The following is a 12,053-nucleotide window of genomic DNA, read 5'->3' on the forward strand; positions in this document are numbered from 1 at the left end:
CCCTCATGGCCGTCTTTCTACTTTCCCTCTGGGTCTGGAATCTATAAAAGGACAGAGGAACAGCCACATTCCCTGCGTGCAGCCGCCAGCCCTGGGACTCCGGATCCTCATCCCACCTTCCACACAGAAGGAGCCAGTGTTTACCTGTGTGTCTGTGATCTGGCTCAAGGGGAGAGGCAGGTTCTCCAGGTTGGTCTTGGCACTGGGCCCGTGCCCACCCCCCGGCACCGAGAAGGCCCACCGGAGTGCCCGTATGGCAAATGAGAGCGGGCGTCTGGTTCCTTCAATGACAGAGTTACATCGGAGGATGGAAGGGTAGTTCTGCCCGTCTCGGTGACAAGGCAGCAACTGGCTTTGTCCATTCTGTTTTTCAAAATAGCCACACTCTTTGTGGCCTGTGAGCAACAAGGAACAGTTAGAGGAGAGTCTTGGCTCAACCAGCAGCTCAGCTGTGGCCGTGCGGCCCTCCGTGAGACAGAGCGTAAGGCGGACTGGGATCCCCTTGGCCGCTCTCATCAGGGTCTTCCACTGGCCTTGTCCTCAGAGAAACTGGACGTGGCCTTCAGTGTACCTGCCTCAGCATTCCGTATTATCTTTTATTCATTCAACAAATCTCTGGTGCCCGTTATGTGCCCGTTATGTGTCCGTTACTCGTTATGTGTCCGTTAGGAATAGGACAGGCACAACTTCTCATTAACAAGCTTATCTGCTGGTAGGATTTTTTTTTCTTACAGAAGATAGACCCGTAACTCAGTAGTCTTACGAAATTTTTGACTCCTGGTTTCCTGCCTCCCAGCATCTGTTCCCTTCTTATCTCAAGCCAAACCTTACCTCCCCTCTACCCTTTCACCTTCTCAGGCCCCAGACGTCTCCCACCCAGCCTGATGGAAGCGGGTGCCACCGCGCTCGGACGCCTCCAAGGCTGGGGGCTCTCACGCTTCCGGGAGCAGGAGCCGCACCAAAGGGCGTGTTAAATCCTGCCCCGCACCCAGAGATTCTGGTTCAGGGCATCTGAAGGAGCCCCCAGGTGATTGTGGTGCGGGAGGTCCTAGAGTGTAGTTTTTTAAGAAGTAAGTTTTCTCCATTAAACGTGCACATGGTTACCAGCCCTCAGAGGCCAGGGCGGCCCCCGCCTCCCGCAGACAGAAAAATGCGCCGAACTTCTCTGGGCCCTGGGCCCCAGCTCAGAGAGTTTCCACCCCCAAAGTCTGGTCTTTCTCTCGTCGTTTTCTCTGTGATGGAGTCACTGGGGATTCGAGTCGGCTGTGCTCTGTGGGGCGGCTGCTTCTCCTAGGAAAGGAGACAGTAGAAGCCACGTTGCGTCTTAAGCTTGATTGGCTTGTGTCGGCGTAGACCCCGCTGGTCTGCAGGCGCTAAACGCGCTGTGGGTTTTCACATCCTTCAGTTCCGCTGCGGGCAGTGAAGACGGGAACGGTCACAAAAGTGCCGCCTTAAACCCCCCGAGTTCTGCCTGCTTGGGGCGCGGGATGTTTTCCCTGCCAGACGCAGACAGCCTGTGCTGGGCACTAGCAGAAACAAGAACTTTTCCAGAGTAGGACCAGCTGAGCTCCAGAGCCATCCCGCGCCGCCCGGGATCTGCACAACCCCGGGAAACAGGACCACCTGGCAGCCTCTGCTTTCCTAACTCCACAGACGGGGGCGGGGGGAGGGCACGCGTCTGCGGCCACTTGCCCTTGCAGAGTGGCCTCCTTTGTGCTGCACCTGCCTCCTTGAGGTCCGCGAGCTGTGAGCTCGTGTTGGTCTCCTGAGCTACAGAGAACACCTTTCCGACGTCCACACCCCATACCGGTCTCACACTTCGTCCTCTCTCCGGGCTCAGTTCTGCCTTCGCATCCGCGGGGTCTCCGCTTGCCTGGCAGGCCGCCCGCCCTCCTCCTCGCCTTCAGAATGGCGACACGGCCGGAGATGCCCGACGATGAGGCCGACGACCCCGGCGGCGGGGGTCTCTGGGCACCGCGCACATATTGTTTTCCTCTCGCTGCGAGGGGCTGGCTCAGCATGAACCTGAGGACAGGACGGCCAGCTCCGCACCCCTCTGGGACACATCATCTCCCGTGTGGACCGGTCACGACCCATGCATCTGACACCCGTGCCACCGCCTCATCTGACCTCCCGAGGATCCTCTGTCACTTCTTGGCGTTGGGGGCGGGGGGAGCTCACCTTATCCCCACGTTGAGGATCATCCTGGACCTCAGCGAAGCGGGGGGACTGCCCAAGGTCTTACAGGTTAGGGAGGGGCCCGAGCCCCAAACCAACCAGATGACGGCGGCAAGCTCACTGCTTCTCTAAGTCAGTCTCAGCAGCAGCCACGACAGATGCAGACGCAACACAGGAGGTTTCCGTCTGCATCGTGTACAGTGAACTTCCCAGGGCCAGGCCACTGGGTGGAATCCCGACCCCGGCCTGCAGCCCGCGTGTGAGCTTCCGCCAGTGACTGCGTCGCCGGAGAGCCGGGAACGGTTCCGGGAGCCACTGCATGCGCGGGGACAAAGGGAAGCCTCCGTCCGTGCGAGCCGTCACCATGGTTTGCTCTGTTGCTGCCAGAGCTGACACAGAGCGTGTGTTCGTTTTCTGTCGCTGCTAGACAGATTGCCGCAGACTGAGTGGCTTGAAAACAACGCAGACGTCTTATCTCACGCCTCCATAGGTCAGAAGGTCAGCGCACTCACTGGCAGGGCACCAGGGTATCACCAGCGTACGGTCCTTTCTGGAAGGTCTAGGGAAAAATCCGTTTTCTGCTTTCCAGCTTCTGGAGGCCTACAGACTTTTCCCTCAACAAACAGCCCCTTCCTTCCTCCATCTCCACAGCAAGTCCTTCTCATGCTGCCGTCTCTCGCACTTTCGAATCCCTCTTCCACGGGCAGGAACGCAGGCAGATAATCCAGGACCATCTCTGCACCTCCAGGGTCTGCCAAAGAGCAGCCTGTAATCCCTCTTGGTCATGTCACCTGACATAGTCACAGATGCCTAGAATTAGGACACAGACATCTTTGGGGGGAACCATAGAGCACGGAGTGGTAATTCTGGTCCTCTCCCCAGACATAGCTCTAGGACCCAAATAAACTTAACTGGCCTCCCAGTGATGTAGAAATTCGAATGAACAGGAAGAGGAGAGAGAATAGGAAGGCCTTCGTCAGGCACCTGCTGATGTCTTGTGTTTTCATTCAGTGGTTCCGTGGAGGTCAGGTCCTTACCAACCTCTCCAGCCGCGTTAGGTGCCCTGCCTCCCGTTGGGAGGTCAAGGCTGGTGGGGACTGGAAGGGTAGAGTCCCGTTTATCCATACAGCAGAGAGAGGGGGATTTCTTCCTGGAAAGAGAAGTGGGGTGCAGGGTGGGGGCTTCGTGTCTCTGCCGTCCACGTCTGGGGTCTCTGTTGTGTGTCTGCTGGATATTTGGTTTTAAAGCACATGATTGAGATCGGTTGTGTGAGGAATTTGAGGTTTTTTGCTCGAAGTGGGTACTCTGCTGGAGTTCAGCAGGTCCTCAGCGGCGGCCAGAGAGGCAGCGGAGATATCTTTTCCAGCTGAGGCCTGATCAGGGTGAATTTTCAGATTCTGCCCAAAGCCGAGGGCACCTGGCCTCCAGGCCTGGCCGCAGCCGCGCGGAGCCGCCCAGCCTCCCTGTATCCGTGGTCCCGGGCTTGAGTAATAGCAACCAGACCTGGAGGCCGCCGCTGTGCCTACTGCCGGTTGCCGGTGACGAAGCGGCCTCCTGGATTCCCAGGCCCCCTCCCCGCCCGTGCCCACCCACCCACACCTCCACTGGGCGCACGTGTCTGTGTGTCTGTCTGTCTACAAAGCCCGCTCTCCAGGTTGCCGTTCGTCGTCGTAATTGGGAATTAGCCACACCAAGCGGAGTGTGGCCTCCCCCACCTCCTCCTCCAGCCCGTCTTCGAGAGGTGGGGGCGGGGCAGGTCACCCACGAGACACGGGGCGAGCCCATTCTATGGCGGGCTCCTTGCTCCCCCCCACCCCGCCACCACGGGAAGCTCCCGCGAGAAGCGGGTGCGGGCGCGGCTCCCCGCTGCTGCTCCGGGTGCCGTGGGCGAGCGCAAGCAGGCGGGCCCGCGGCCGCCGAGGCACACGCCGTCCTCCGCGCCCCGCCGGGAGGAAGGACAGGGTCACCCCGTGGCGGTCCAGGCGTCGGGAACGGAAGCCTAGTGGACAGCTCGCCTCCCTTCTCGTCGTGGTGGAGGTACCCGCCGCAGGTGCGTCCCCTCCGCCGCTCCGCAGCCGGCAAGCGACGATGGTCCGGGTCCCGGCATGGTTCCAGGCACCGCGCCCAACCCGTTCTGTACGTCCGTGACCCGGTCCTCCGTGACCCGGTCCTCCCGGCCTTCTCGGTCGGGCGTGGCATTTGGTTTTGTCTTTTCTGCTTACAAATGATGACACAGAAGCCGGGGGAGAGGAGGAACCGACTGCACCGCGGCCGCAGGCTCAGCTCCAGGCCGGCTGCCTCGGGTTGTCTGTCGGAACAAGGGGGTGAGGAGATGTCGCGGTTTTACTCAGAGGGCGAGCCTCGCCTCGCAGCCGCCGCGGCCCGGCTGGCAGCGTCCTCCGGTCCCGCTCAGGGACGCCCGCGCTAAGCGACCTGCGTGCCCGCTGCTGCCGCCCCGCCGGGGATGCAGGGTGGCCGCCCAGGGGGCCGCGGAAGGGACTAGAGGCTGAGGAGGCCTGTGCTATAGACAGCTCTGAAGGCCTTGCCCCGTGACTCCCCCGGCGATGACGAGGACCCCCCGCCGCGCGGGGACGGCCGCCCAAGTCTTTCGGGAACGTGCGGGCGACCCTGGCTGCGCGCCCTCCAGGCGGCCGACCGCGAGCTCGGGCACCGCCGGTCCTCAGTGGTGGGAGCAGCCGCCGAGCCTGCGGCCCTTCCGGCAGGAGCGGCTTGTGCTTCCCGCGGGAGTGCGAGAACCTTCTGAGCCAGGCACTCCGCCGACCTGACCCCGCCGCAGCCTAGCCCCGTCTGCTTCGCACCCGCGTCCCGCGCCGCAGGACCGTCCTGCGTCCCGCCGCTCCTTCATGATCTCTTGGATGGGAATGAGGAGTCCCAGGGCGTGGAAAAAACACAAACAGCGCTGACAAGGGTTTCTGACCGTCCGCACACGCGGGCGCCGGAGGTCTCTTACGAGCTGTCCCATGGGGTCGAAGACCGGTTTTCACCGAGGGCCGTCCGGTCCCGCGCGCGAGCAGCTGGCGCGGCCTCGACCCCGCTCGGGCTGCGGGAAGCCTCGGTCTTGCGCCCGCTCGGCCGGTCGGGCCCCGGGGTGCGCGCGCGCGGCCTGCGCCTTGACTCCGAAGTGTGTCTGCGGTACACGGCACCGGGGATCCGGGTTTTGTGGGTTTGTCCTTATTTTGCTAACGCGGTCTGACAGCCGCGGCTTCCGATCGGTCCGTTCGTCCACACCGAGTGCCCTTCTAGGGCCGCCCGTGGGTGGGACATGGTGCCTCCTGTTCCAGCGGGTTTGCTTGGTTTTGTTTCTCCTTGACGGCTTGATTTTGCATCAAGTGAATATTTCCTAGTATAACCTTTGAACTTCTTCAGGGACCTTCCTCCATATTTTAAAGTGTGTTTTCCTGGTGGCGGCTGCCCGGCTTTCCGCGCGTCCTGTCTTCCCGGAATCAGCGGCTGAGCGCCGGTGGGACACACAGCCCGTCCTCCCCTTTGTGCTGTTACATACGTAGTGTGTCTACGTGGGTCACAAACCTAGTATGTAGTTTTAATTACTTTCTCTATTTTAAATAAAGAGAAAAGGAGAGCAGGCATATATCTGTAGAGTCTGTCTGTAACCTTCTTATTTACCATCTCTGGTTCTCTCCGCCTCTGGTTCTCTGGTTACTACCTGGTATAGTGTCCCGGATGCAGCGCAACTCTGACTCCCCCACCCACTTCCTTCGTGTTTTTACTGTCAAATGTATTTCTAGATGGTAGAGGACCAAGAGCACAGTTATATACACGCTGCTTTCTGCAGTTGATTTTTCAGTCAATTAAGAGAAAAAAAGAAAAATGCTATTTTACTGTCTTTTCTAAGTATCCACATAATTACCTTTCTTGGTGTTGTGTGTGTGTGTGTATTTATATTATTTTGGGGGTATTGATTTCAGCCTGAATAACTTCAGTATTTTTTGTAACACAGGGACTGCTGGCAACAAATTCCTTCAGTTTTTGTTCATCAAGGAATGTCTCTCCTTCAGTCTGAAGCATAGCCAACCGAACCCAGTTTAGTGAGGTCTATTGGTTACAAAAAAAAAAAAAAAAGTCTGAGCTTTTACATGACAATCACTTCTTTATTTTGTCCTAATTTGTGAAGTATATTTTTGTTGGATATTCTAAGTGGACAGTTAGTTTCTCTCCGCACCTCTAGCCTGTCTTACATCATTACTGTTGAGATGCCAGGTAGTGAGGTGTCTGTCACCTCAGTGACATTGAAGGCATTTTTTCTGGCTGGTTGTTTTTAAGATCTTCTCCTTTGGTATTCTACATTTTTGTTTGTTTGGTTTGGTTTTTTTTTGCCGTGGTGCATCTAATTATGTGTTTTTATTTTTCCTGAATAGAATTCATTGGAATCCCTATACGCATGGATTTTGGAGAGGGGCAGGGCACCTTACCAGTTTTGGAAAATTCTCAGTCATTAACTCTTCCCATACTGCCTTCTCCCCATTTTTCTCTTTTCCTCCTGAATTTCACCTAGCCATGTTAGATCTCTTGTGCGGTATTTTAACATCTCATGTTGGCTCAATTTATCAGTTACATATAACTCCTCAAAACTGTCTTCAAGCTCCCTAAATTCTCTCTTCTACTGTCTCTAATATACTATTAAACCTATGTATCCAATGAATTCTGTATTTTATTATACTTTTCATGTCTAGGACGTTTTTAAGATTTCACTTTAGAGAAAGAACATGAGCAGGGGGAGGGGTGGATGGAAGAAGATGGAGAGAATCTCAAGCAGACTCTGCACTAAGCACGAAGCCTGACACAGGGCTTGATCTCACGACCCTGAGATCATGACCTGAGCTGAAACCAAGAATCAGACACTTAACCAACTGAGCCACCCAGGTGCCCCTCTGGGATTTTCATTTAGTTATCAGTGTACTTGGTCAGTTTTTATAATAATCTGCTTTTTTCACTTTTCAGAACCTTTTAAGTTTTTGCAAACATTTTAAATGCACTTCCTATTGTGTGCTAACAAATCCAATATCTGAAATCTTGGTAGATCTAAATAAGGTATCTGACTCTGTGTCTACTCCTGCTTATTCTTGGTACTTGGTTTAGTTGTATATTGTGGTTTTTTTGTTTTTTGTTTTTTGCTTTTTTACTGTCAGCTTAACTATCTTGGACTTTATTTCTGGGAATTCTTTGGGGGTGAAAATAGGTCCTTTCAAGGATGAGTTCTATTTGATTCTGAAGATGCTAGAAGTATAAGGCTGGGATCACACTAAGTTCTAGACATTGAGCTTTGGACCACTCAGATGAAATAAAGTTGGGTTGCAAACCCACGTGAGGGCTTGATTAGTGTTAAACATTATCAGAGAAATTGCCCTCATCCTACTTAGCACTGAGTTTTGAAACAAGCAGTTTGCCCTATAGTCTGCGAAGGGGGAGTATTCCTCGTTCATCCTAGATTGCTTGTCTTAGCTTTTGGGGTTCCAGACTTACGTGGGGGTGGTGTCAGTCTACATGTGACAGCCCTCACCACACTGTTGTACCAGGGAGTGAGGAGTAAAAACTATCCGTAATGCATGTTCTGATTCTGAACGGGTAATAAAAGCCTGAAGAATTTTCACACAGTTTTAGGTGACACCGGGGAACTACTTCTAGAACAGAAATATGAGGATATCTGTGAACTGCTTCCCCAGTGAAACCACCGTAACTGGTGAAAATTATAAAAGTCGACCACTTAAAATCTCTAGATGTTGTCCTAAAAACATACACAGATGGAGAGGCATTCTGACAAATGTTCTGGCAAAGGAAAAAAGACAATGATTACCTTTGATTTTTATAAGTTACATTTGACTGTTAAAAATGTTAAAGTAGCATATAAAAGAATAGAAATAGTATATATTACCTTCAGAGTAGTAGAGGAGAAAATGGAATGTGAACAGAGTAATAATAATAGTCCTAAAGGAAGGCAAGAAGAGGGAAAATGACAGGACATACTGCACACTTAAAATGTGTGTGCTGAAATACTGAAAGACTATTAAATTGTTAGGCTATAGTTTTTGAAACCTGTGTATATATTCATTATAAGAGATACAGCTGAAATACAGACAGAAAAAAGCAAAACCATAACAAAAGAGACATTTTAAATAACCAAATCCGGTGCTTTTCTTTTTTTAACATCATACAAAAGACTTGAAGGTAAAGTAGAAATAAGAAGATCACCACACAAAGTTTATTGTACCAGAAAATAGAATAATTTACAAACGTCTATGCAAGTAGAAACAAAGCTAGCTTCAAGGTATATTCCAAAACATTTCCACATTTACCTGGAGAAACTGATTTTACCATAGTGGAAGATTTTCACAGGCTTCTCTCAGTAACGGACAGCTCAGGCAAACCAAAAAAAAAAAAAAAAAAAAACCACCTTAAAGGTAAATGTTCCTGATTTTAAAATTTTATTAAGAGCATATTATGAATAATTTTATGCACCTATAAATCGGATAAGTATACATGTTCCTAGAAAGCTATGACTTAATAAAACTGGTTAAAGCAGTTGAACAATCCTATTTATTAAAGAAATGTAATCTGTATTTTAGAACCATCCCATGAAGAAATATCAAGTCCACATCATTGTTACTGGCATATTTTCCCAGACATATAAGTTATAAGTAATATCAAACTTGCACAATTTATTCCAGAAAATGCAGAGATAAAGGCACTCTCTGAGTCCTTTTATGAGGTTAGCAAAAGCTTATTAGCACAACTAAAGACAGCACAAGAAGAGAAAATAAATGCCCATCTTACTCATGTTCATAGGTAAAAAAAATCCTGAACAAGATATTATCACATAGTAAAGCCAAGGAGCCACTGTTCTTTTTGTGGGGTGTAATAATGGTTTGGAGACTTTAAAGACAACATCCACAATTCTTAAGAGTTGCGTACTGAAGTATATAGAGGTGAGACAACATACGGTGTGAAATTATGCCTTAAAATAGAGGAAACTGCTTCTCAGATATTGTATAGACCCAAGTTTACAGGAGTCTGTCATGTTATTGTCTCTCGTGTGTTTTTGAAATGTTTTCTAATACAAAAGGATGAAAACATTGGATTATATATCATTTTCTTTTTAATAAAAAGAAAGAAACCACATTATGAGGTGTCAGAAGCTAATGCCATGTGTGGACGGAAATGTGACAAGGCGGGGAATTCATTTTTTAGGCATTTGATCTGGCCTCATCCAGAAGGGATCCCAAGCAGGGTGCATTTCAAGCAATGCTCTGTATGTGGCTTCTGAAGGCAGAACAGGGATGAGCTCCAGCTGAGCCGGAACATTCCAGAAGGATGGATAAAGTTCCGGGCCATCCTAGATTTCACAGCCAGAAATGGACCAGGTGCTGCTTTTAGCATTGGCTGAAGTTCAGTTTAGCTCTTACCCTCCGTCGTCAGGATGAAGGGAAGTGATATCCATGGAAAAAGTCGGCGGAGTGTAAAGCAAACAACTGTACACCAACGTAAGATACTTGAAATACTATTTGCAGAAGCCGTTGTAAGTGTAGCAGGGACAGGGAGTGCGGCTGCTCCAGAGAACAGTCTGGCAGTTCCTCAAAAGGTCAAGCATAACTTCATCCTATGGCCCCGCAATCCCCCTCCTGGGTGTGTGTAGAGATAAAGATCCAGATACACACACTCAGGAGCAAAGACAACATACGGCTACAGACAGGACCGCTCGTTCGCGGGTGCTCCCAGCGTCATCGTTCATAGGGACCCAAAGTCGACACGTACACTCTCCGCCCGATGAGCGGGTCGCCGGTAACAGCGTTTCTGTCCGGCGGAGTGTTACTCAGCAGTCAGAACGGGGCCCAAGCTCCGCGACTCGCGCCGCGCGGACGGACCTTGGGAACGTTCTGCTGTGAAGGAAGCAGTCACAAAAGCTCACGATTTGTATGATTCCCGTTATGTGAAGTTATCCAGGCGAAGCAAACCCAGAAACAGGGAGAGACGAGTGGGGGCCCGTGTCGGCAGGGGGGAATGGGGAATGCGTGCTAAGGGGGTTGGGTTTCTTTGGGGGTAGGAACATTCTGCTAGGTGGTGGCGCTGGCCACATACCCCTGCGGACAGATGAAAACCCATGAACTGTGCACTGGAACAGGATAAATAAGTGCTCACCTAAAAGGTGGGGGGAGGGTGGGTAGTTAAGAGAGAGACAGTTTGGGGCAAAGTGGTTTCGTCTCCTACCCCTCCTCACCCTGTCACCACCACCACCTGGGCCCTAAAGTCTTCTGTCAAACTCAGGAAGATGTAGGATTTTTTTTTTTTTTTCCGAAATTTCACTGAGGAAGGAAAAAGCTGAGTCTGAAGCAAAAACAGTGAGAAAGCCAAGAAGTGTCACTTACCACCCCCCCCCCCCCCGTGCCCCCACCCCATGTGCTGGTCCCTGGTGAACCTGGGTAAGTCCCCAGCCTGGAGGACGGAGGCTCCTCCTGCAGCTAATGGGGCTTGCCCCAGAAGACAGCCGCCGCCTCACAGACTCACCGGGCCCACAAGCGTGGAGCTCACCCACCGACGGGCCAGAGCTGTGACGGCCTCTTCTAATCACCAAACCTCAGGGCTGGAGCAGCCACGAGCGCGGTCCCGCACGTCTTTCATGGCAGTGCTCCGTCCGTGACGGTGAGGGTGATCACCTTCCAGGCCGGCTGGCTTCCACTCACCTTGTGCTTTCTCTCCCCGTTTCCCTGTCTTGTGTTGTGTTTCAGTGGCGGCTTCAACCCCCAACTCCACTGCTGGTGCAGCCATGAATTCTCTGACCTCTCTTGGGACTCTGCAAGGACTGGCAGGAGCCACTGTCGGACTGAATAATATTAATGCACTAGCAGGTACCATAAACAGTGAGTATTTGCTGCTCTGGTGGACAGCCTTCCCCCAAATTCTCCCCAGCAAATGGTCAGCCAGTAATGACCTGCAAAGGAGAGGGAACGGGGAGAACTAAAACTTGGGATGGAGGAGCAAGCGCATGCCGTTCCAGGCAAATGCTGACTGTGCTCACTTTGCCTCCAAAACCAGCCCCCCTCCCCGCCTGGTCTCCCAGTGTGGATCCATCCATAGGCGCCTGGGGCTGACAGAGAGGTGCAGGTTTCACAGCAGGGTGGTTTGGGTTTTGCTGTGGTCTCTTCTTCTGAGAGGCAGTGTGTTTTATTAGAAAAATGAACTAGAAGTCAGGACGCATGGGTCCAGTTCCCAAAACTGCAAAACTCCTGAGCAAACACCGGCCACCCACCCCAGGTTTCAGAGTCCCACTTGAAAACTGAAAGTTCTGGATTAGATGATCTCCTTGGTGTCCTCTTGCTCTAAAGATCTATGACATATATAGAGAAGGAAAAACGAGGCCCTGGAAAGAAGGAAATAGAGCAGAGTGTGGAGCCCCGCCGGCCACACCCCCAGACAGGAATCCCTCCACAGCACCTCCCTCTCTGAAGAGAATGTCACCATAGCATGGCAGAGCCGGGCAGCTGACGTACAGAATCCCTTCAGCCTGAAAGCTAGGGACTCAGTGAGGAACTCCAGGTTCTGTCCTGCACAGCTTGCCCATTTCTGCCATTTTGGATCTTAGGAGGGTTTAGGGGGTGGGTCGGAATAGGCCCCAGACAGAGAATAAGTCCTATTTTAGCCTTGTGCTTGGCACTGGCTCCTACAGTGGGGGAAAGTGATCCTCTGCCCACAGAGAGGGACTTTTGCCTTTCCCTCAGTTCAGTCCTGAGTCGGGAGTAGCCCAGCCTAGGAGAGCCCAAAGAGATTCTGATTTGGGGGCCCAGTGACTTACCATGCAGCCCGGGCAACCCAATGGCTGCCCACTTTCAGCTTTCAGAAAGGGG

General features: G+C 52.1%; 1 protein-coding gene across 12 annotated transcripts in view; it reads left to right on the forward strand.

Annotated features, from left to right (window-relative positions):
- Positions 1–12,053, forward strand: part of CELF2 (CUGBP Elav-like family member 2) — a 508,648-nt gene that overhangs the window by 480,041 nt on the left and 16,554 nt on the right. For 8 of the 12 annotated variants that reach the window (XM_047741384.1, XM_047741375.1, XM_047741377.1 and 5 more), the window contains one exon: positions 10,938–11,069. In XM_047741384.1, coding sequence (XP_047597340.1) covers positions 10,938–11,069 — 132 coding nt within the window. The remainder of the gene's footprint in view (positions 1–10,937; positions 11,070–12,053) is intronic. The other 4 variants (XM_047741376.1, XM_047741379.1, XM_047741381.1 and 1 more) reach the window with 1 other exon arrangement.

Source organism: Lutra lutra, chromosome 8 (genome assembly GCF_902655055.1).
Source record: "Lutra lutra chromosome 8, mLutLut1.2, whole genome shotgun sequence".
Classification (NCBI taxonomy): domain Eukaryota; kingdom Metazoa; phylum Chordata; class Mammalia; order Carnivora; family Mustelidae; genus Lutra; species Lutra lutra.